General features: G+C 38.1%; 1 protein-coding gene across 1 annotated transcript in view; it reads right to left on the reverse strand.

Annotated features, from left to right (window-relative positions):
* The window catches only part of DRGX (dorsal root ganglia homeobox), a 76530-nt gene extending 52138 nt beyond the window's left edge, over nucleotides 1–24392 (reverse strand). The window contains exons 1-4 of the mRNA XM_044056769.1: nucleotides 24193–24392; nucleotides 23465–23559; nucleotides 19177–19277; nucleotides 18250–18351 (exon numbers count right to left, since the gene is read on the reverse strand). Of these exons, the coding sequence (XP_043912704.1) occupies nucleotides 18250–18351; nucleotides 19177–19277; nucleotides 23465–23498 (237 nt within the window). The 5' untranslated portion in view covers nucleotides 23499–23559; nucleotides 24193–24392. The remainder of the gene's footprint in view (nucleotides 1–18249; nucleotides 18352–19176; nucleotides 19278–23464; nucleotides 23560–24192) is intronic.
* Between the last annotated feature and the right edge of the window lie 1124 nt (nucleotides 24393–25516).

The following is a 25516-nucleotide window of genomic DNA, read 5'->3' on the forward strand; positions in this document are numbered from 1 at the left end:
CCAGGAAGAATAAAACAAAAATAAACAAAAAAGTTAGCATTTACATTTGGGGATTTGCCCTATATATCCCTATACTGACTTCACAGTTACACGACAGCAACAAAAGACAAAACCCTATTAGGTGGCAATAGTTAACCTAACACAAATTGACTAAATCACAAGTCAGACAACCCCATAGTTTATGCACATAAACTAAATGTGCTAGAACATGAGATAGGATTCAAAGGGATAGTGCAATACACCGCATAGAACAGCTTGGGAAGTCGCCAAGCACTTGGCGAGAACAATTTACAGACACTGGTAATGGTAGCAAAAAACTGCAATGGTCAAAACTGCATGTGTTATGCATGCAAATGAGTGTATAATGATCAGGTGGCCCATGCAAATAAACAAGAAATATGCAAATACAGGAGGACAAGAGTGTGGAGTAATTCATAAAAGTATAGTCAGTGCTTTACCGAGTACATGATGGGAGCCATGTTAGACATAACAGTGGCAACAGCACATGTATTGGAAGACACTAATGTATATGCAGTGGTTTACTAAATACATGATGGGAGCCATGTTAGACATACCAATGGCAACAGCTCACATATTGGGAGACACTGATGTATATGCAGTGGTTTACAGAATGCATGATGGGAGCCATGTTAGACATAGCAATGGCAACAGCTCACGTATTGGGAGACACTAATGTATATTCAGTGCTTTACCAAGCACATGATCGGAGCCATGTTAGACATAGTAGTGGCAACAGCTCAAGTATTGGAAGACACTTACCTCAGTGTTACCCATACCAAAGAAGAAGATGGTACAGGAAGTGAGTCACATGGCAAAATTTCACAGATCAGTAGGTAACTAATCATGTCAGAATGGAAAGTGATAAACTACAGGACAGTGTCCGAATGACATCAAGGGGTACGGATGGTATTTCCATTCCTGTGAACACACAGGTATATGTAGCACTGGCCAACCTAACTAGTGGGAGCTTCCAGCAACCTATGTGGGGCATCTTATGTAACCTGGAGATGTCCACCTCATGAATTCCTTGAAAATGATACATCATGAAGTGGAACATATCTAATTTCCAAGTCACCAGGGGAGAGAATGTGTATTATATGCATATCATATATAATTGCAAACTTCTCTGATGTCTTGAGCACCACTGACTGTACTCATGTTGCTTTTAAGGCCCCACCAGATAAGATGCACAGAGATACATATGGTTACCACTCCCTGATCTGATGGGTGATCTGCAATGCCCAGGGCATTATCTGTAATATGTCTATGCACTAACTGGGGAGTTCACACAAATCAAACACATTCCAACCTATAACAACATTTCCTGTGAAGGGTCTTCTCAGAGTCACCTAGTGGGTGGGTTCACACACACACACACACACACACACACACACACACACACACACACACACACGCACACCAGGAAGAATGGGTTATACAGACAGTTAGAATGCACTTTGGAAGCAGGTAAAATATAATGCATTTCTGGGTTGCAAGCAATGCCTCTGACCTATGGATGATGAGTCATTTGCAACCCGTAGAGCATGGAGGAAATGGCATCCCACATGAGTCATGCCAAAACCAGAACAATGTGGACAATGTCTTTAGATTGCTGAAGGGTGGATTCTGATTTTTTGATGCCTGCAGTGGGTTGCTACTGTACAATCCTCAGGCATGTGGCAAAATATTTGTAGTGTTGCCATCCTACACATTGTGATCCTGCAAAAAGAGACCATACAGCTGGATAACACCATGGCAAGACATACCTTATGTTATGCACAACAGCAAAGCAGGAAGTATATACAGTGGAACGCAATGCAACAATGGAACCACAGTCAAGGTAGACATATGCAATACATTACAGTACTGGCAAAGTAACAGTGTCTGGTCCACAAATATGAGCCATTACACAGACAAAGAATATGATGCATGTGGTGACATGTTCAAGCTGTGCAGAGGAGTCCATCGCCTGACCACACTGAGAACCAGACATCAACATACTTGCTCAGGGTAGGGTGAAGGTAGGGCACAGCACCGTTAGCACTTACACGGATGAGGGGATACAGTGACAGTTGACAAATACCCGACAAAGTGGGGGTACAGTCTTGGGAGGGAAGGGGAGGATGGTAGCCAAGTAATCTGGGGAGTTTTGGGATATCAAGGATCACATCATCCAGTGAAAGGGTTGTAGTGCCCCTGCATAACCACTAGCAGTACCCACTGCTGGCTCCCCATGTTGGTGATACATCCATCCTATCGCATGGATTAGATTGCAGAAAATTGTTGGAATACCATCAAGAGATTTATCATAAATACTGCCTGACAAATGACACTGCCTATGACCAGGGATGGCAGGCCTGGTGCCAGGATGTGACACTGATACTGTGTTTGCAATGGTCACGGACCTCTGATATGAACATCCAGTGCACATCCACCTCATGTTTGGACCCTCACATATCTACAGACAGGCTGAAGAGCAGTCATAACGCATCACACTGATGTACCAATGGTAGCAGTGTTTACCGGCAGTGACCTCAGTACACTGTTTACTGCCAGTGACCTCAGTACTGGCACTATGTCATTGTACCAATACACCAGATCACTGCATTGGCCCAGCTGGATGCCATGTTGCTGCTTCTTGTCACTCGTTACTGAAATATTCCTGCTCATTCTTTTAGACAGACTATTTCCCATTCTAACACTGAGACAACATTCTATTGAAAGCAAATGAGTAAATTTTAGATTTAGATAGGTTAATGTTGCAATCAAGTCTATTCACCCTTTTTACAAACTGTTGACATAGACTTTGCAATATACTTTGAGTTTACCTTTTCCTAAGTGATCTCAGGAATTTCATTCTGAATATAACCATACATGGAAAATACTTTCAAATAGTCCCTTAAATACTTATCAGAATAAGCATGAACAGATGTAATTTAAAATCTATGGTGGGAAAATATTTGGGGTTACAGAGAAATGGGATTTGGTCTTCTAAATGGAAATGACACAGTGGTTCTTAAAGGGCAAGTCAAAACATTAGACAGATGACACTGAGAAATGAATGTGCTCAAACTGAAAATTTCAAACTGTGAGCAAAAATAAAGATATAGTTTGAAGGCCTTTCAAAGAAACACTACGTAATTTGAGCAACTAAAAAAAAAATCACTGAGTAAATGCTCATCCTAGAGAATTACAAATTCTATTACATCTCTGCTAATTTATTTCCAAATATTCTTACAAGCTGCAAGGGACTTCTTGAACAAATTAAAACCAAGACTAATAAAGTGCCAATAAGAATAAATCAAAAATATATTTTATTATAACTGATAAGAAATTAAGCATATACCTTCAGTGGAAAGGGTACGAATCTTCACATTTCCTAATGTACTCTGTACAGTTTCAGTATCTTCTCAAAAATCACAGTGGGCCAAATTCCAAAAGAGTTTGCTCTTAGTGTAAATTACTTAATTTGGTGTAAGGCTTATCAATAAACAAGCTTGTGTCTTAGAAAATCTCTAATATTTTAGAACCTCATGGAAATACACTGATCAATAACATTTGGGGCTAAAACTTGTGATTTAAAGCTTATTGAATTTCCGTTCTGAAAATGCACCTTTGTGAAAAAACAGTCTTAAATGTCCACATGGGACATAAAAGATCGCACATTTAGTCAAGGATACTTATGACAGAGAGGGTTAGAGAAAACAAACATCAGTCATGATGAGTAATACCTGGGGAACCCTGGAGTATCTGAGGGGATATTGTAATAAAACTTGGAATGAATGGACATTTGTATATCAGAGACCATAGTACAATAATAACAATGTAACCACTTAACTGTGGGATACCTTCTGTGTGGAGTTTGCATGTCATCCCAGTGTCCACTTGGGTTTTCATAGGTTCATAGGTAGGTACTAGGCTATTGGCCCTAGGGCCTATACAAGCCTAGCCAAAAAGGTACCCTGGCTTTCACCACCCAAGAAAATTATTGTCCTGCATCCCTGTCAAGCAGAAAGACAGAAGTGATCCCCGGGGTGAATTTCCTATTACCCATCCAATCATCAAAATTTTTCTTGAAGAGTGCTAATAAGGAGCTCTGTTTGACATAGATAAGTAGTCTGTTCCAGAGTATGGGAAGTCTCTGGGACAGGAATCTATCCCTCCAGCATGTTCTGTTTATTGTGGTGACAAGTGTAGGTCCCTAGAGCGTGTAGCTTGGAGGGATTGGGATTTCTTTAAGTGGAGCATGTCCATCAGCTCTGGGTTTGACATAGCTTTGTATGTTAGGCAGAGACTGTCTCTGAGTAGATGATATGCGACGGAGTAAAGCTGGAGTTTTTTGAGATGGTCTGCATAAGGCATCTGTTTGAGGCCAGTAATCCTCTTTGTGAGATATTTTTGTGGCCTTTCCAGTTGTTGTAGTTGTCTTGTGAGGTACATACCAAAAGGGGCGTTGTACTCTATAATGGGTCTAATGAGTGATGAGTAGAGGGGAACAATGACTTCTTTTTTTCTGGATGAGAAACCTTTTGTGATGAGGTGTGCCATGTAGAAGGATTTCCTGACCACTGTGGTGATGTGATTATCAAAGGAGAGACTACTGTCCACCTGTGTCCCAAGGTCTCTTATCACACTTTCGGTGTTAAGTAGACTACCACCTATGTGGTAGTTCATGGGTACAGATTTTTTACCAAAGGGGATGACAATGCACTTTTTGGCATTGAGCTTGAGACCATGGCTTTGACACCAAGCATCTGTCTCAGTGAGGCCCTTTTGTAGGGTGTCCACATCGTTAGGAGTTTCGATTATTGCTCCTAGTTTGCAGTTATCTGTGAATTTAGTTAGCCAAAGACCTTCTGTGTTAGCCTGTACTTCAAAGAAGTAGATACCAAACAGGACAGGACCCAAGACTGAACCCTGTGGTACTACACTTGTCACTAGTCTGAAGTCTGATTTGGAGTCTGCTACTTTCACAGTGTGGGTTCTGTCAGTAAGCCAGCTGGCAACCCATCTTGTGACATAGGGATTTATACCTAGTTTAGTGAGTTTATCTATAATTCCAGAGTGGGGGATGGTGTCAAACACCTTGGCGAAATCTAGATAGGCTGTGTGTACTACCTTACCCTCATCTATGGCTTTGGTGACTACTTCAAAGAAGTCTATCAGGTTTAGGAGACATGATCTGCCTTTTACAAAACCAAACTGTGTGGGGTCCAGAGTTTGGAGATCTCCAATGTCTTTGTTTATGAGTTCCATGATGATATGTTCCATGGCCTTGCAGACCAGGCTTGTCAGGCTAATGGGGTGGTAGTTCCCGGAATCTGTTGTGCCCTCCCTTTGTGGAGTGGGATAACCATTGCGGTGCGCCATTCAATGGGCACAAGGCCTGAGGTGAGGCTATGATTGAACATGGCACTTAGGTGGGGTGCCAGTTCATTCTGTAGTTCGTGTAGAAGGCAGCCTGGGATGTTGTCAGGTCCGATGGATGCTGTGCTCTTGGCTTTGAAGAGTGAGGTTTTTACTTGTGCAGCCATGATTACAGGAACTTTGCATTCTTCCCGTATAAAGATGGGCCCTTTAGGGGGTGAGAGGGGGTAAAGTTAGCAATGAACCTATCTGCCAAGATGTTGGCAGTATCAGTTGGTTCTGTATATTTAGTGTCATTGTGCTGTAACTTATAGCAGATCTGAGTGTTGCCATTGAGATTCTTAACATAGCTATAGAATGCTTTGTGGTTGTCTTTAGAATCAGTGGTGATTTTGTTTTCATACCTAGCTTTGCAGGATTTTATGAGGGATCTCAGCTTCTTACTGAGGCTGACCAGGGAGTTCCTCCAATCGTAGGATTTTACTCTTTTTTGCAACAGTTTCTTTCTTCTGTTGTAGAATTTGTTTATGGCAGAAGATCACCAGATTGGCTTCCTTTTTTTGGCGGCTAGCATCTTGGTTCTGTTAGGGATAGCATGATCCATGCACTCGTATAAGTGCTTATAAAGTGCATTTGTGTAGGATTCAACAGTTGTACCTCTATTGTCCATCTGCATGGGTGTCGTGAAGTTTGCCACTTTTGTCTTCAGAAGTGTGAAGTTGGCTTTGGAGAAATTTTTTATGGTTGTTTTCCTAATGGGGTGGGAGCGGGATGTGGATGTCTAGGGTGATTAGCTTGTGGTTGGATCTGACCAACGAGGAGCTGATCTCGGGTGTGGAACACCGGTCACCCATGTTGGTGATGACCAGGTCTAGGATATTTCTGCCCCTGGGGGGTGCTCCTGCTTCCTCTCACATCCCAAGGACATACTGCAGGTGAACTGGCATTCCTCATAATTGCCTGTAAGAGTGTGTGTGTGTGTGTGTGTGTGTGTGTGTGTGTGTGTGTGTGTGTGTGTGTGTGTGTGTGTGTGTGTGTGTGTGTGTGTGTGTGTGTGTGTGTGTGTGTGTCTGTGTGTCATGGGATGGGATGGACTTGTCTACCTATTCAAGATAAGCTCTTCTGCCTTGCATGTAGTGAATGTTGGAATGAACTCCCAGATTCCTGTAACCCTGACTTGAACTCAGCAGGTAACTGGAGAATGAAATCAATGAATGAATGTCTGCAAATATCTAGCAATACATTCATTTCTTTTTTTAATTCCTACAAATGAAGACTGAGACTTAAAAAAACAAAAAAATATTAAAAATCAAGGTAGGTTTTCATCAGATTATTAAAAGGTTAGAATAATTGGTTTGAGCATCTTCACATCTCTTAGACACTTAAAAGAAAAATCTTACATTAAGATGACTCACTCTTTAAGCTTTTTTAGCATACACTACCACCTAGCTTTAACAGTAAAATGTTGAAGAATTAGTAATTAGACAAGATAAAAGTTATTAAAATATGACAAATCTGCAATAAAAAAATCACAGATACCCATCAGAGCTCTTGTAGGGGAGTCTTGGGCTATGTTAACTAATAAGGGTGAGACTTATTTATCATAACTGTAAGAATCCAACGCACATTAATATAAGTTGTACACATGTACATATGCATCACCTACATACACACATGCATTTTGTCTAAAAGCAATCATACACTTAACACACAGACACAGCTTAACTCACGTGTGTGTGTGTGTGTGTGTGTGTGTGTGTGTGTGTGTGTGTGTGTGTGTGTGTGTGTGTGTGTGTATGAGTGTGTGTGTGTCCATTCATCCACAACCCTCTTTTTCCAGTTTTTACACATTATAAACATTTGTGTATGAGTGTGTGTATCTTTGTTTCTGTGTATACAGACAAGACTATGTGGTGTGTTTGAACATGCATTATTTGCAAAATAATCCCCTTTTGGAGGGGAAGGCAATCTCCCCTGCAACCCTATGTACATAGTTCTACCACAACCCCAACCCAGCACAAACTTTATTCTTTGAACTCCAATGTCATGATACATTGGACTAAGAAAAATTCCAAACTGCAATAACCTTAAGTAATAGTTATCCTATGGAAGGAACCATGGATACAAATGTCAAAAAATAAAGCATGAAAACTATCTTTTGGAAGGAATTACTGATATAAATGTCAGCGAATAAAGCATCAAACAGTAGTTAAACTAGCATCTAGATATCTAGAAAGATGCAGCTATGGATATAGTTTTACATACACACAGACATGTATGCACCAGTGTGTGTCAGAGAAACAGATTGTATGCACAATATATGTACTTTGTTTTTAGGTATGTAAAATATGGTCTCTGCTGTGTAGTTTTGTGAAACTCAATCCTACTGCTTTGATTACACTCTGTAATACAGCCTGTGGGAAGTAAACAACTGGTAGGAATTCAGTTGCACCTTCATTTTACTCACTTTTCAAAAGGTGATTGAAAACTGTAAGGAGGGGGACCATTTTGTTTTTATAGACTTTTTGCAGACACCAATATCCATCAGTTGAAACTGTTCCAGTTTAAGACTTTTAATAGGTATTTGCTTGTATTTCCTTCATTAATATTTAGCATGCATTCACTCTTTGCAACCACTTTTGAGGTAGACTAATATATTGCAAAGAAAAACAGCAAATGCAGATATCTGATAAATTGATGATTTTTTTTCCAACATGACAATTTCAGGGTTTTTTTTTTTTGTCTACTTTATATTTCTATACCCGTTCACCTGCCTAGAATGAAATATGGAATATCACTGGGTCCCTTGTCTCTGACTAAACCACCAAAAATGTAACAAAGTTATTTATGCATAATGTTTAGAAATGTAGTAGGCAGCATAGAATCTGTACATGTGTTTCCCCATTATAAATTATGTAAGTCTTCTAATTTCCTAATAAATATAAACATTTAAATCCAGACATCCTCTAATCTGTAACTCATATCAAATATTTAAATGAAATAAGGTTCGATTATCATAAAATAATAAACTCTGGGGTAAGGAAGCCGAGAGATGTGTTATTTTAGCTGTTTAATGAGATACGTTATGCACACTTTAAAATGTGTTTAGAAACAATAATTCTGGCATTCATTCATTCAAGCAGTCAGTTGTTTATTTATTGTTATTTTTTTCTGTTGAAAACTATCAACTAGCTGCCTAGCACATAAGATGTACGCACTTAGAATAGGGGTACAAATTATAGAAAGGGCACTCGGTATTTTTGGAGCCATACAACAAAGCTGGAAAGACATTCAAATTTAACGTCCAATGAAAGCCAAAAAAATTAAAAAATGTAATAGTAATGTAAACGTCTATTAAAAGAAATGTTCTGGTATTACTTTGCAACACAGAAGGGAAATAAATTACTGTGGTTTAGGTTACATATTTGAAATAGTTCACTGTTGAAATGCAGCTAGTCTTAAATCTAAAAAATGCAGGTGGCATTTTAGGCATTATTTAATAAGGCTGCTTGTACAACAATGTCATGTATAGGTTACACCAAGTGGAGAAGATAATCAGACAGATGAAGTTGTGCCTTTTATTATTTTTTTTTTTCTATTTTGTGTTTTAGCGCAAGGAAAGTGACGATCGCAACTGTAACTCATATTTGCAATCATTACTTTTTCTCTTTTAGGGTAGTAAGTATAGCGGGTATATGGCTAACAATACTGTCATCAAGGAAGTAAGAAGAGCAGGTCAGATCGCCAGAGCAAGTTAAATGAGTTATGTCCAGTAATGCTAGTAGAGTATATGATTTTCCTAGTAAGATGTTTTTGGAGGGAAATGAAACTGTGCTGCTATTTAAATGATGAAGAATTTGTCAATGGAACTACAAGAGTCCCTTGAAGGAAAATTACTTTTCCAGGTGACATGGAAAGCCATGAATTAGATGGTATCATACCTCTCAACCTCTTAACGCGTGAATCAAGGACAAAGCCAAATAGTAACATGGGACAAATGCCCAAAACCAGACAGATTTTTTTTTTTAATGTTGCTGTTATATACTTAACACGATTACTAGAATAAGAAGTTTGTATTCGCATACATTTTGCAAAGGGAATAAAGTCTGAAACTCAAATGTCTATCATTTAGTGACGTAAATCCTCAATGATTTGGCAAAAAGCACACATTTCTTGAGGAACAGACCAAAAATATGAGGCAAAATTAAGGGCACTTTGTGCAATCACAGTTTGTTGAGAGCTGTCGTTACGTTGGTACTATTATGGTACAAAAAATTAATAGATTTCCTTTGGGGGCAGTGAATATAATGGCTGCAGCTCAGAATCCATAAAATGTTTCGCACACCTGAGGTTATCTAACAAGATCGCTCAGAAGATAATAGTTACTAAAAGCAGCCATCCAAGGACTGTCCTTTGGTAAGTTGTATCTAATGACCAGTAAGTAACCAAGCAAGGTGGCAAGACTACAGCGAAGTGTTACAGAATGCAAAGATGAAAGACTTTGGAGCAAATGGTGACACAGTGCATAAGGTAATAAAATAAAATAAAACAGATGAATATTATACTAGATGGGTCACGGCTGACTGAGGGATCTAGGGATATACACAGAGTGTTATGTCCAGTTTTAGATGTCACGTACACAAGAACCGAAACAGTGCAGCAAAGAGCAGTAATACAGGTGTATGTTGTATACAAAACCAAACAAAACAATTATTACATAATTTTGGTATATTCCCAGTACAAAAGAGGAAACGGGACATTTCCAGACCAAAACGAGTAAGACATTCTGAATTAAGAAGGGACAGATTAAAAAAACAGAAAAGTGCCCTCTGCCAAAGTGAAAACCAGATGTTTGCAACATCTTCAGTGCAAACGAAATCATGCAGTCTGGAAAATTCAACAGCCTGCAGAGCAAATGTCAGTCCCTCGCGATATTACATCTTAGGATAAAATGCAGACTAGCATGTATCCTTTAAATGCAACTGAAAGGACGGCAACCATCAAAATACGTGCAGCTAAATATATCGTGTACACCTGTTCAAGGAGAATAGCTGTAGTTCGTAATACTCCAGAATAATATACAGTAGTAAATGCAAACTGTGTCGGGTCTCAAAAATCAGCGTTTGGGTTTCTTATGGTTTCTAGGGGTTCAATTGACTAACGACCACAAGGGCCATTTAAGCCTAGCCATGCATCCCAAATTTCTGACAAGTTCAGATGCCCTGATAAGTGTAAGCAGGAGCCTGGGAGATGAAACATTTACAAACAGGGGCCTGGGATATGAACCATTTACAGGTAGCCTGTTTGCCTTAGTGAAGCCATAAGATAGTATACCCCCTTCCCCCATACTCTTTTCTTTGGGAGATCTGAATACCTCTCAAGGCACTTATGAACACTTTAAAGTCCTTAAGGAAGTAGTTCGCAGTGAGAAAATGCTGATATAGATAGCAAAATACTTTTGAGAACTCCCGTGTAATATTGCTTTCGGTGAATACTGGTATTTTCTTGGTGGTGCTACTACTTGTAACCTGACACTTCAATGCTAAATAAATGATAGTTGCGTTCAGTATTTTTCTTAAATAAAATAATGACAGTCTTTACAAGCGCATTACCACTTCTGCTTTGGTGTTGTGAAAGGCAAAGACTGTATGAGGTAAAAATTACGAATAAATGAAAAATGGATATTGACACATCCATGGCTGATATATTCTAGACGGGTCAACTGGTGACCCCTAGGGACAATAATAAGATAAACAAGAGCGGTCAACTCTGATAATGTGTGTAGCTGAAATAATAGGTACGGTTCATATTCCAACAAATAGCAACTGATAAATCTTAATAAAAGTACATTCATCAACTAAAAATAGACCCTGCATGCATACAACATAGTTTGCTTATTTGGAACCATTTTATTGTGAAACACTTTAGAGAGGAAAAGTGAGAATTTGTTAGCAGTCCCTGTATTCGTAACCTTTTTTTTCCTGAAGACTCATTTTTTTTTCCTGCTTCTTATCTAGTTAAATGTCCCTATGGCAGTATAATTGTGTTAGGCTGTACTCTGCACAAATGTTTGCATTAAGGTTTATTAGAATATCAAAGGGCTCACACTTCGTCAAAATGTTGGAGAAAAGGTGGAAAACTGCATTTAATGAATAATGATAGTAATTCAAGTTATAGACTTTTTTTAGTTCAGAAAATGCATATTAATTCATTTTCTCTTATTCTGTCAATGTCTCAATATCATTTTGTATTTTTGTTATGTTTGCTCCTTCTTCGTAAATTCAATGCATCAGTATTGTTATCTATTAGTACACTAATGTTTTCCTAATAAACCAGTATTACTCCCTGATTGTCCCCGATTTCTGGATTATTCCCTGATTCTGTTGAGATTTGTGCCCGATTGATTGAGGGCTATGGTGCAGGTCTCAGGATAAAATGCTTTCAGTTTTCGACCTGACTGTAACCCCAAAGGATGCATGTAATAACCTGGCAAAGTCTGAAAAACAACAGGTGTTATGCGGCACAACACCACGATACAATACTGGAGTACACGGGAAAAGGCAATTAACAGGAAAGAGGTAACCATAATAACTTAATGCGGGTCCTCCTCTCGAGATGATATCATTCTCTACAATTCTTTCCTGGCTAGTACTCAGAGTGCTCTGCTTTAATTTGTCTTAGAGTCCCTAATTGTTTGACCCACTGAAACAATGGTGGCCCAATTTATATAAAAAAATAAATACAGGAGAAAAGAGTTTAGTGGCATCTGTTGTACTTAGCCAGAAATATAATCGGGCATGTGATTGAATAACTAGATATCATTCCTCTATTGGTTTACTACAGTCTCCGATTAAAATGTTTCCCGTTACAATCCCTCTTCCCTTTACTTACTACGGCTGCAGCCACTGTGAATAGCATAATTTCTTGTGTTACTGCTTGTATACATCTAACTAGATCTATGGTGTTTGCTATTTAATGCGTAGTCCAACTACACGTTTGTTGCAAATACATACCTACAATGATTCTTACTTGATCTGTTGTAATCCCGGGCTGAACCTGAGAAGGTACATTTGGATCAAAGTTCACCTAGTTTAAACCCAGTAAATAAGTCAGCAAGTTAATAACAACAACAATAACCATTATTATTATATGTATTATATGTATTATTATATTTATTATTATTATTATATTTATTATTATAGTTATTATTGTTGTTGTTATTATGTCCATTCATTTTGTTTAAGCTCACCACTGCAATAGTTTTACAGTGGTCATCTTGTAGTTACCTTTTGAAGGAGAATGTATGCACCAAGAGGGGATAGGTGGATAGAGAAGGGAAGGGTTATAGTGGATTTGAAGAAGAAAGAGTAGAATATGATGGAGTTGTATGTTTCTTATTTGATTACGTTAATTCTAGTGGAAAATGTAGAAGGTACTGTAGCCTGGATTAGCTGTCACTGTTTGCTTTTGGCCTGGGTGACATTAGTATTATTGAGGCATTTGCACTGGGAAAGTTTATGTAGGTAGATATTTTAGTTCAAGTCGAAATAATAAATCTCATCCTCAGCGCAAGAATTCTGGACAAAACCAAAAATGGGGGGGGGGCGCAAAAATGTGAACAGCTTATAAGTATTGCTTTTATAAACTTAGAAAGTCAATAGAATAGCAGGCCTTTATTACCATGCATTTTTGAAGGTATGAAGAATGAAAGTAAAATGACGGTCATTACTTAATGAATTTAACCCCCGTTGATTTGCCAGAAAACTGCAAATTTTAAGGACCGGGTAAAAATATAAGGCAATAATCCGGGCATCTGTGAAAAACTGGACAGTTTGAGAGGCATAATTCAGTGTAAAATTATATGGACTTTCTACTTTTAGGGAGGAATTCACATATTTCAGGGACTACAGCCTAGAAATGAGAGTAATCGGTGGAACAGGGTTTATTTGAGTGTTTTTTTAGGTTATGAATTGATGATGGGGATTGTAGTTGTAAGGGGTGCTTCTTTGGGGTAGTCTGTCAGCAAATAAGGGGAAAGAGTTTTTAGGTTGATAAGGTTGTATACAAGGAAAGGTCTTAGTACCCTTGATCTTTGTCGGACTTATGTTCATTTTGCTTTAAAAAGTGTGGAGCAATTGCGCTCTCTATGGAATGAATGGATAATAATAAATATGCAGTTATTATCTGATGTAGTTTGAAGTGAAGGCAAATTATTTTTGGTGTATATGTAATTATTGGAAGTCTGTACTCTGTGATAGACCACTTTCTTGTAGTCGTTCTTCCTGCCGGGACAGGAAGAGGATGACCCACCACCACCACCACCACCACCACCACCACCACCATCAATTTGTTTACTTTAGCTTTAGTTACTTGAATTTAATGTTGGGAAGTTAAGACTTGAGTATAACCAGATGTACAAAGCCCAACTGTCCTAATTTTACAACCTTTCCTTATCAGACTTTTTTTATGTCCTCGTCGCCAGCTAGCAGGCTAGTACGACGTTCTCCTTTCACACAAGGACCATACGAATTAACTGGGTGCTTAGAAAAATAAATTAACATAATTTGATATCACACCTTCTAACTCAACCTCACGGGACACTACTTTAGTCAGTAACTATAATCGCAGCTCTCAACTATCCCTGACTTTGCAGAACGCCTCTGCTTTTACACAAACTTTTGCTCTGTCCTTCCTAAACGGTTTGATTTTCTGGTAAACCACTTAGGCTTTAAATAAGTCTAATGCCAGGCTTCAGACAAACACATTCCTTATTCCTCAGGAAACACATGATGCAAAACCTGATATCATATTATCTAAGTGAATTAGAGCAATGTTAACATGGTGTGCCCTGTTTTGGGGCCTTTTGTCTCTCATAAGTTTTGACTTTGCCTTTGGTTCTTTAGCAAATAAGTTGATAGTCATAACTATAACATCTATTAAACAGCACAAAAACAAAGAAATGCGCCGAAATTGGAGAAACCTAAGAGATTGTCAGTCAACAATATTTTCGTTGCAACGGGAAGCACCACAAAGCTTCTTCTTTTTTTTTTTATAAAAAACTGTGCCTGGCAATTACTCGAGTGCTTCAAGTTCAAGAACCACTCCTTGTTAAGCATTGTTATGTGGAGGAGGCTGATATAGGTGGACTGCTCCCATAGTCTGATTTTGCAATTTAATCTGGGTAAGTGAAGTTGTCTGCCTTATACCTCTCAACCTCTTAGAGTAAGAAATCTGGACAAAGCCATAAAAAAAGTAGTACAAATAGGGACAGTTTTGAAATATTGCTCTTACAAACTTAGAAAGTTGATAGAATAACAGGGTTTGCATTAGCATGGCTTTTCTGAAGACTATGAAGACTAAAACTCAAACCCGTCTTTATTTTCTAACTTCAATCTTTAATGACTTGCCACTAATTTGCCAGAAAGCCACAATTTTATGAAAAACAGACCAAAAATGTAAGGCAAAAATCTGGACAGTCTGCGAAAATCTGTACAGTTGAGAGGTATTAGACACTTCTAAGGCTTACGGTAGATCAAAAGGGCAAAGGTAAATACAATACCTACGGACAGATTTAAGTAGGTATTTAGCCAGAGAGCTTGGAGAAGATGCCAAAGTGTCCAAAGAAAGCCAATGAAGACATGGAAAGAGCATGGAAACTTCAAAAACGACAGCAATCAGATATCACAATTATCTTAACGACGATGAAATAAAGGCCTTCATCACTAAGCTACGTCCATGCCTCTCTCTTAGGAAACCATAATTGTTAAAATCGTCCCGAGTGGTTTACTACTGCCTTTCAAACATCGTGCGTCATTAGCCTTTGTATATAGAGAAAGGATGGACCAACCAACAATACAGTGTACTGCGTTTCAAACAAGCAGCAGATAAAACATACGAAACGAGAAACATGCAGCATGCTGAAACATCCAAATCCTCAGCACTACCTAGATACATTTACAGACAGCTCTCCAGGGAAAGCAATATCAATTACCCAGATCTCACATCTGCTACCCAGTGGGTGACACAAAGCACGTCACTAGTGTCCTCCCTGCTTAAACTGTAATTATATCAATTTACTCGTTCATTTATTCCGACATTCAAGTTTATTATGCTTTATCTTATTCAGAGTCGGGAGGGAGCTAGAGATAAGACAGGACAGATAAGCAAGGGAGCTGTCTTGGATGGAGGGATCAGTCCCTCAATGGCTGCATGCATGCCTAGGGCAAATTTAGAGAACCGCCAATTCACTTATCTGTAATCGTTTGTCAGGATGTGGAAAGAAATCAGAGATTCTGGTGAAAACTCAGGGAGGCCATGCAGGCTCTCTCTGTATGAAAGGCAAGTCAGGAGGAGAATCGAGAACTCTTGTGACCCTCGGCTTTACTGCACCCGCTATTTTAGTACTCCTGTATCACGAAAGCGTATCCACTTTTTCTCCCGTTTCCTCCAATAGACTGTAACTAGACTGTCTAGACATACAGAAGTTTGTCCATAACCACCACTTGGTGTACATAAACCGTGGTTACTGAATCTAGCAAATCCGTCCTTTTAGCCAAAACCCAATTCTTCCTGCAACCTCAGTAATTGCATCAAGTCAGCCTCAGCATTCTGGCACGGTATACAGCATCCTCAGGAAAAACACTAAAGGCATACAACCCTTTCAGTGAATAAAAACGTGACCAGGCAACACTGCTGCATTGAACTATTAGCTTTAACTACTTCATGATGTTTTCCATCTATCTTTATAAATGTTTTGTTTTATATATTTTAACATATTTTCTTTATTACAGATAAAACCTATTGAGAAGTGATTTTCATAACCACGTTTTAAAATTATAATGTGATAACCACACATTACAGAGTATATTTTTGAAAGGGAAGCGTCATCTTATTAGAACTAAATAAGCAAATGTGGCCAGGACTCGCACCAAATTTGCTGTCTCGATTTCACTCCAAATTTAGAGCTTAGACGTCGGGCTCATTCCGACAACTTCTTGCATCTTAATTGAATGAAGGTCACAGTCATAACAACGTTTAATTGAGCTATTTTTCATTATCATATTTTAATGACTTTCCACTGACAGTCCGCCGGCTTCCGAGGATAGAGCCTGATGAAGTCGTTTATTTCCCTATTTAGTTATTGTTTGACAACATCAGCTTCGATTAAGACTGTTTTGGAGGGCATTAATCATATTTGAATGAGGAAGGATAAACGCAGCTTCCTAACCCTGGACCACATTGTGTAACAAAACTAAGAAAGCCAAACAAATGTAGCTTCTGGTGCTTTTTCCTCTGACTGCGAACAACAAAAGAATAAACAGGGATTATCAGAACAGAATTATTCAACCCTATCTCACCCTTGCACCTTTTAGCATTAAGTGATGATCTACTGCCTGTGAAGGATCCATAATTGTTCCATTTATCTCAATTTTTAGTTTAGACTTTAGGCACCAGTAGTAAAAGGTGCCTATACAGCCACATCCCAGTTAAAAGGGAGCAGACAGGAAGGATTTTCATTTTTCTGCTCATAATCCAAGTTTAATTTGCCCTCACTATGCCCAGTGATTCGTGTTCATCTTTAATAATCAGGATCGCCTAATCCGATTAAGAAAGCGAATAATGCGTTTACAATCCCCCAATTTGCAGCAGTGAATTATATTATCTCGCTTCAGCCACTGGTTTTAAGCGACACTAAGATGAAAGTGAGAGAGGGAAGGCAAACCACAGTATTATGTTTCTCTCAATTAGATTTGCGTCTGTATGTTACCGGAAGCCAATGAAATAAACACAAGAAATACATTATATATGCTTATGCAATATAGCTGTATAACCTGGCTTTCAGCCCTACTTCCCCATGGATCAAGGTCAAATCCGGCAATAAAGAAAATGTCCAAAAAAAATCTGGTACTTTTAAAAGTACGAAAGGTCTGTATTAGTGTAGGTGTTCTGTAGTAATGTTTTAAATTCCCTGTGTGGTCTGTATATACAACAATGCGCTAATAAAATGAAATACAAAAAAAGATAGACCTATTCTATTCATGTTTGAAGACAAAGACAGCTAGAACTATGATGTTTGACATTATTTATTAAATACAGTCGATCTGGTGTCAAAATAGCACCACTGGTGATGTAAGGCAGATCAAAGTTCTGAGGCAAAATTAGGGACAGCTGGAATCCTAGCTGTGTGAAATTAGCAGAATGCACGATCATGAAAAAAAGTTTGATGTTTTTCTCTGTACCTCCAAACATAATAATGCAATAAAGCAGAACAATGCATTAGCTTTGCAAAACATGGACTTTGATGCGATGCTCTGGATGAAGCAAGGAAAAGGAGTACATTACACTTATTTGTAAAACAATTTAACCCTTATGTACATATGCACACTTGGCGACTATACATACAATATACAGATATTTACAGATACGGTGTATTTTCGTGCCGCACAAACGCATATATCTTAAGTCTTGTTATCACTTCACAAAAAATAGCGTTGTATATTAATCTACGTATTGCTGGCACACATCATGAGTCTGCCGCCAAGTGGGACTATTTGCCTTTAAGAATTCCATCTCAGCTCTTTTCTAAGCCAAGGAAATGGATGTGCGCTGATGTAATTTAGTACCTTAGAGACGCGGACAAATTAGTGTAGAACATTATCACTGGTTAATTATGAATGACCGATTAATCAACCTAATCTAATATTCCACATTATGTTGATGTTATTAAAGTGCATCATGAAAATGACAGATAGTATTCATTTACTTTCTTTGGCCAACTGTGCACTTTGCATTAGGAGAAAAAAAACTTTACCAGTTCAAAGATGGTTGAATAATTTAAAAATATTGAAAAAACATAGCTACCTGGACTCTGGCTTCTGTGAGATTTATTTTCATGGCTAGTTCCTCTCTGGTGAAGACGTCAGGATAGTGTGTTTGTGCAAAGACAGCCTCCAAAGCTTCTAGCTAAAAAAGAATGTGAAGAATATGAGAAATTTTAAACTTTCGCTCAAAAAACTCAAAATGACTGCACTGAGAATGGTGTGAGCGTGCGTGTGTGTTGGGAAGAGGGTTATGCTGTAGGACATTAGGAGAGGTTCAAAACAATCAGTTCTACGATTTTACATTGTGTACACAAGATGACTGACATACAGAAGAGATCAAATGTCCATACAGCTAGAAATATGCAGAAATTTAGTGCAATGGGGCAGCCAATGGATGCTCTGCATATATCCAGATTAGGGGGGATGTAGCCAATGGATTATGTTCATATTCAGCCAGCAAAGCTAAAACTCCATAGCAACTATTTCCCGATGCAGGGGCCCAGCACTCATAGGACCTAAAACAGAGTTAATGAAATAAAACTTTTTTTTTGTTCTAGAAAAGGCAAGCAGTTTTGAAGTGGATCATACGAAATGAGGCAGGTAATGATTCAGTTTTGCTAAACAGTGTCTCTTGTCTCCTCACTAAGTTCATTCTGTATACTATTTGTATTTCTGCTCACTTCCATATACATTACTTCCAAGTATTAACAGACTGGTGTACTAAAGGACAATTTTTTTTTATGAATCTGGTTTGTCTTTTACGCCTCTGAATTGTACTGAATAAACTTAATTGAAGAAAACCATACTCTCATATATGTCTCTTCTGGCCTAATTTTGCAGTTATTTCAGCTAAACATCAGAAGCTGTAAAAACTCATGTCCAAATTATTTTAAGAAAGTACAAGAAAACATATACTGGAGACACAGAGGAACAAATTAACAACCCTTTTATATCTCGCTGCCAATACCTGCTGGAGAGTAAACGTTGTTCTATTTCTCCGTTGTTTTCTTCGAAGAAACCCATCATCAAAATCTCCTGCAGCATGGCTACCAAAGGAAGTGGAATTCACTGGAAAATGGAATGAAATATATTAAGCAATGCAGTTCATGTTAACAGGTGTTCGCCCTACCCCAACATCAATTTCTTGGCATCTTCAAGCAACAACCAATCAAAACAATATTAAACATTTCCTCATGTTGCATTAGTTAAAGAAACTACTATGGAAAGATGTTGTTTACAGTCCACTGAAGTTGCTCATTATCATGGTAAAGTGCTTCTGCCCAGGATATTATATATATTTACACACACACACACACACACACACACACACACACACACACACACACACACACACACACACACTTTCCATTGAGTGACGTTAATCACAATGGGACTAATCTATCATGCTTGGTCAAATCCAATTTCTGACAAATAGAAGCTAGTGCTCTACACAACACTAAGGAATTTGGGGGTTAGGGGAGTTTCTCTTTGCCCTTAAGGTAGCACAATAACAGAGTTAGTATATGTATTGATGCAAAGGAGTGAGGATATACAGATAACTTTTTTCTTGTTCAAGTCTAAAGTCAGTGTTGCCTGTTAACCTTTTCCCCAGTATTTCTGGTGTGATGCAATTCTGTTTGATACTATCCATCCCTATCACATTTGCAGGTATAATGGCAAATCAGTGGACAGTGGACAAAATACTGTCTGCCAAATGTTATGAGAACTGGAAATAACAAATATATTGTATAAACGTGGTTAATTAATGGTTCACATGTGAATACATTCACAATGAATGTTATTAATTGCCTTGTGATTTTTGTAACATCCTGTTATGCTAATTTTATGTTCTTTATATTGTTCTTGAATTTTTGATCTTCTCTTCTGGCCTGGGTCTTGGCTGTAAAAGATCAAGTGGGGGTTATACCACCATAACTAATTAAAGGGTAAATAAACAAAACTCTAACATAAACCATTTAAAAGGTTAATAAAAACTTATTCTCCCCAAATAAAATGCCACACCATTTATTATACATCTTTTTCAGCATAGATAATTATGACACAACATCTATAAAAATGAATGTAGTGCTTTTGTATGGCGATCCATAAATGGAATCTTACCTAGCTGGAAAAATGCACATAATCAATTAAGATTTTTTTAATTTACTGCAAAAGAAAATGGGTTAAGACCATATGTTAACCACCTACACTGGAGAATGTCAGCTGATTACTTTAGTGGCAACAGTAATAATGTATAGTAATGGCAGAGCAAGAAACATGGAAATGAGTGATTAGTCAGTTTACTCCTATTTAAAACAGCGTGCCCAGTTTCCTGCTACTGATTTATCTCCAAAGAGCTATGAATCAAATGAAACACATGCAGGTGAAAAGAAGACAAAACAATAACCTCTTTGTAAGCTCACTATTTTGTCAGTTAACAAATAGGTATGAATAGTTATGGCAATGGAGTATTCCTTTTTGGCCAATAGGCTGAGGGTTTGGACTTGTACTGCTGTAATTGTAACTGGTTGCCATCACTACTGTTAAAGGACAGCTACATCCTTTAACAATCCATTTCATTCCCTGTGTGCATTAGTCAACAAGCATTGTGTTCCTTTAGTTGTTAATTCTGTACTAACTTTGTATTAACTCTACACTAATTTTGTGTTTTGTAATGTAATCCTACATGACCATGCCAAAGAACATGTATGGTGACAACCATACATTTAGGCTTTATCACTGTAATCATGATTACCATCAGTATCGCACTGTTATGGTTCTGGAAGTCTAATTGTCCACATTAATTGCATTACTCATTACTGTATGAACAGATTTCATATTTCACTTTTTACCACGTAGAGCTGCTCACTAGATAGGTGTGCTGGAAATAATGAAATTTACTGTAATTTTAGATGAATAATCACAATTAAGAGCAAGACCACAGGGAAAATCCATCAAAAAATCCAGAATATGGGCTGTTTGAATAAAATCAAGGAATGGAATATGTTACTTAGAATCACTCACTCAACATAGCTTGTATGTTTAAGTTTTCATTATGTGGTGCTCGATATATGCAATGTTTTCTTCTAGGTGTTTACAAAGGCATTAAACGAGTGATACAATTAACTGACAAACATCAGATGTATCAATCACAAATAATCTCATAAAAATGGAACTGCTGTATCTTAAAAAAATAAATTGACATGGATATTATTCAGTTTGCACAGTTCTAAAAGATTAATCAGGCAACTGGTATTTCATAATTCATTATAGCTTGTTTCTTAGCTATCTAAAGAGGAACACGAGTTTCAGAAGTCAATGTTTTACTAAATCATTGTTCTCCCATAGCAAATCAGCTCCCAACAAACTAAGGCTCCCTGGATAGCTAGAAAGATAGAAAGACAGTTAGGTAATTTAGCAGATGACAAAGGTAACCAACAGCTACATGGCTAAATAATTGTTTAATCATATATGTAAACTAGTATTAAATGGAGAAAACAGTCAGAGAAGGTGAAACTGGTTTATAGTCTGCACTATTAGTAAACACAAAAATGTTCTTAACTTTTATTGTCATGCATCATGCCTAGTGCCCTCAGCATATATACAAGCTTGAAGGCCTAACACATATATTCCAAGCAAGAAAGGTTAAATTACACTGACATTTAATAATTTATTAATAAAATTCAAATCATTAACGTTACATAGGTTCATCTATAGTTACTAGCCATGCAGTCCAGGAAACTATTAAGGAGCCTAGCCTGCATTTCCAATACCCCAAAACACTGTCTGGTTATGTGACTTGCTCAAGGTCACACAGTAGGCAAATGAAGGTGAAAAGATTCAAGCCCTGTGCCCTTGGAACATGAAGCATCTCATTAACATCTCAGAGCTTTAGCCATCTTTCCTAACTGCCAGATCATTTTTGTCCAATTAACATCTTGTAGGCTTATTAAAATAAGACTTAAATAGTCGCATATAAAAAGTAAATGATTTGCACTGCCACTGTACCAAACAAGATGTTGAAAAAAATATTACACACACACACACACACACACACACACTGTTTTCATTTCTCAGATGTTTGCAAAAATCACACCCATGAAACATGCATGCAAGCAACGTTTGGAGAGGGGTGGAGCGTGACGGCCCCTTTCGTGCCAATTAATTTGGGAGGCATGACACCAAACATCTGTGGTAAGAAGAAATGTCTTCTGATAGCCCGAGGGTAGGATCATCCAGAGAAAGAGACTGTGGAAGAAGGAGGCAGGTGGAAAAAATGTGGTTAGAAAAAAGCGGTTAATTTTCCAGGGCAAATGCGTTCCACTAAAATGCCGAATAACAGATTGAAAGGCTAAACGAGTGCTACTTTATCCATCACAAAAGAAGTTTCTTTTAATATTTCTGTCTTTCAGTTTGATTAACTTTTGGAAATTTTACTGTGACACGGATATGCCCCAAATAATATTTGTTAAACCTTCCGTGCTGAGACAGCCCTCTAGCCTCATGCGACCAGCTAGGGTTTGCTTTTTCAATGTCTGTTTGCAGGATAACTATCTTCAAACTAACATTTTTTTTATTCAGCGCGCGTGTGCTACTGTCCATATGTCTGAAAGTGTCCCAGCAAAATCTGAAACAACACTTTCAGATAAGAAAGATACCATGGATGAATACATGAGTACCCGAATGCAAAGAACTGATACAGAAAGTGTGACCCAATGTCAAAAAGAAATATTACAATTGGTGTCCAGTCTAAGGAAGATCGCAGGCCTGGTAAGGTAAACCTGTTAACGACACACTAGGAAATATGCAAACTTCTGACCATACAGAACAAACAGTTTGTACGAAATGCTAATGCAACAAAAGAACATCTAGGAAAGTGTTTGGAAACCTTGTTACTGTATAGTTTTTCAGACAGGTGCTGCTCACTCAGAACAGCAATGTTTTATGCTTAATTTATTACTTAGTCTCATATGAAATAGATGCCTCAGACTTTTATTACAACAAATTGTGAGAAACAGTTGTGTACTGCATACAATAATATTTATAACAGTGCTAAACTAGAGGACAAAAATGCACTATGTCCAACAAGACAGCCTCCTTAACCGTCACACACACACACACACACACACACACACACACACACAATCTCAATGCCATCCCCAGTTGTGATACTAACATCATGCATTATAGTTCTGCTACCTTGAAATACACATTATACTTATGGGATTTGCTAATACTAGTGCGACAACACTCACCGTCTAATTGTGGTGGGCAATGGAAATAAAACATGTTTAAAATGGAATAAGCACAAATCCAGCAGGCTTAAGGGGACGATGGTGTGTTCTGTTTTCTGTAAATGAAGAGGTGAAACGTGTTAAGTTATTGTCACCCCGTGCTGCCTGTAGTATCTAACAGAATAAGTTCATCAACACTCAGTATCATTTAAGTAAGTTGTGAAGACTCGGTGAAGAAAGCGTGCTTACAGGCAAAATACAAAAGCAGTGAAAACAATGATAAGTGGTCGAAACATTTTTAAAAACTGATGACAGCTATCCTACTGTTCCTCCACAATGTGTTTTTTACGCTGTATGTGATCAAATTTAGGAGAGGGATCTCTCCACTTTGTAATGCATACAACCTGCATGTAATTATATTATTTGCATTTACAAGCAAATACACTAGCAATGAAGATGAACAGTTCTAAGAGAGCCACGCTGGAACAACTACGTACTGTAATAAGAGCTCCTTCTTCAAGCATTGTTTAATTTATGCTGAATTTTTTTATGTTAACTAAAACTGCTATTCACAATACATGGCTATAGTTACTTGTTAGTTATTTATCTAGACGGGTACCCACTCTCAGCCACCTCATATGCCGAGTACTTCTTGCAGGTGCATCGGACACGTTCAGTAACTAAAACCAAACGCCTTAATTTATTCTTCATCTGTCATTAAGGAGCCAGCTAAATACAGAGATACATACCTCACAAACTAGTAGTTGACCATACCAGTCTTGTAGGGTGTAAACTGCTAGAAGAGTTTACTGGAAACAAACCGGTTTGATGATGGATATGCTCCCTGTACACAATGGCCAGATGGCTTTTATATATGCTCAATACGCGACAAGCGCTTGACAGCAGACCTTCAGCAGTTGCCTTTATAATCTCACGCCTAATTGGCCTTAATCAGATTATTTTCAGCGCTTTCCACACTGACTACCTCCCATAGGTCTACAGGGCCTTCCTACAACACCCACGTGGCCTGGAACGTCATTTCTCAGCAAGCATCAGCACACTCACATAAAAAAGCAAGAAACATTATTACTTTGTGTTCTCTTTGTACACAGAGCTTGCAGTATGTGGGAGAGTAATGATTACCCCTCCCCATATCGTAAACAGATACCGTCCTCCCTCGTTGGATGCTCTTGCGGGAAAATAATACGCTTTTATAAACCTGCAGTTATCACAGCATCATGTATTCTACATTTACGATCAGTCAATAATTGAACATTTGGGTGGGGTTGGGGACACTTTGGAGTGAGTTTCGCTTTCCCAAACGTCTCTTGCCGCAGAATTTTGATTTTGTTCACAGCATGAGTCCTTAGATTTATGCCCGCTCATCATCCACAAATGATATGCAGCGGGACCCTTCCAATTACTTTTAAAATGCATCAGAGACCCAAAGGATGGTGATCACGCTTTCTACTGCCTGGTGAAAATTAGACTCCAAGTGCCAGCTGAAATTTTCAAGCCAAGGGCTCAGGATTGGACCAAATCACATAAACTGCAGAAAAGAGCAGCTATAATGGCGCGTAATTGGATCTGTAACAGCATTACACAAGGATAATAGCCTGTTATGGCCCCCTGCACTATTAAGTACTTCCCAGGCGTAAAGCCTTTATGATATTAAGGAGGGATATAATGATATTTTGGTTATTAAATGCGTGTAATTAATTTATGCACCAGTGAAAATAAAGTTAGCATCATGACCCCACTGCAGGACGCGTCAGAAAAATTGAAGTCAGACAACTGTTGATAAGTTTTGTCTGTGTGTTGTCTAGACTACCACATTTCATATTTTGGTTGGATTGCTCCTTGGACGCTCAACACAAATTGAATATTTTATAAACGTTTTCAATTCCTTGGTGAAGGAAAACAAATACAATAGTAGACGCTGCTCTTCAGTTAAAGGCACATAGCATCATATGTAGCTTACAAATGAGTTTAGATAACTTTAGCATCCATGGCATTAATAATGAGCTTTGCCAAATCACTCAGAAAGTTCGAACTTCAAATCTCCCCAGAGAC

The sequence above is a fragment of the Protopterus annectens genome, chromosome 14.part0, assembly GCF_019279795.1.
Source record: "Protopterus annectens isolate FY-2018-M chromosome 14.part0, PAN1.0, whole genome shotgun sequence".
NCBI classification, from domain to species: Eukaryota; Metazoa; Chordata; order Ceratodontiformes; family Protopteridae; genus Protopterus; species Protopterus annectens.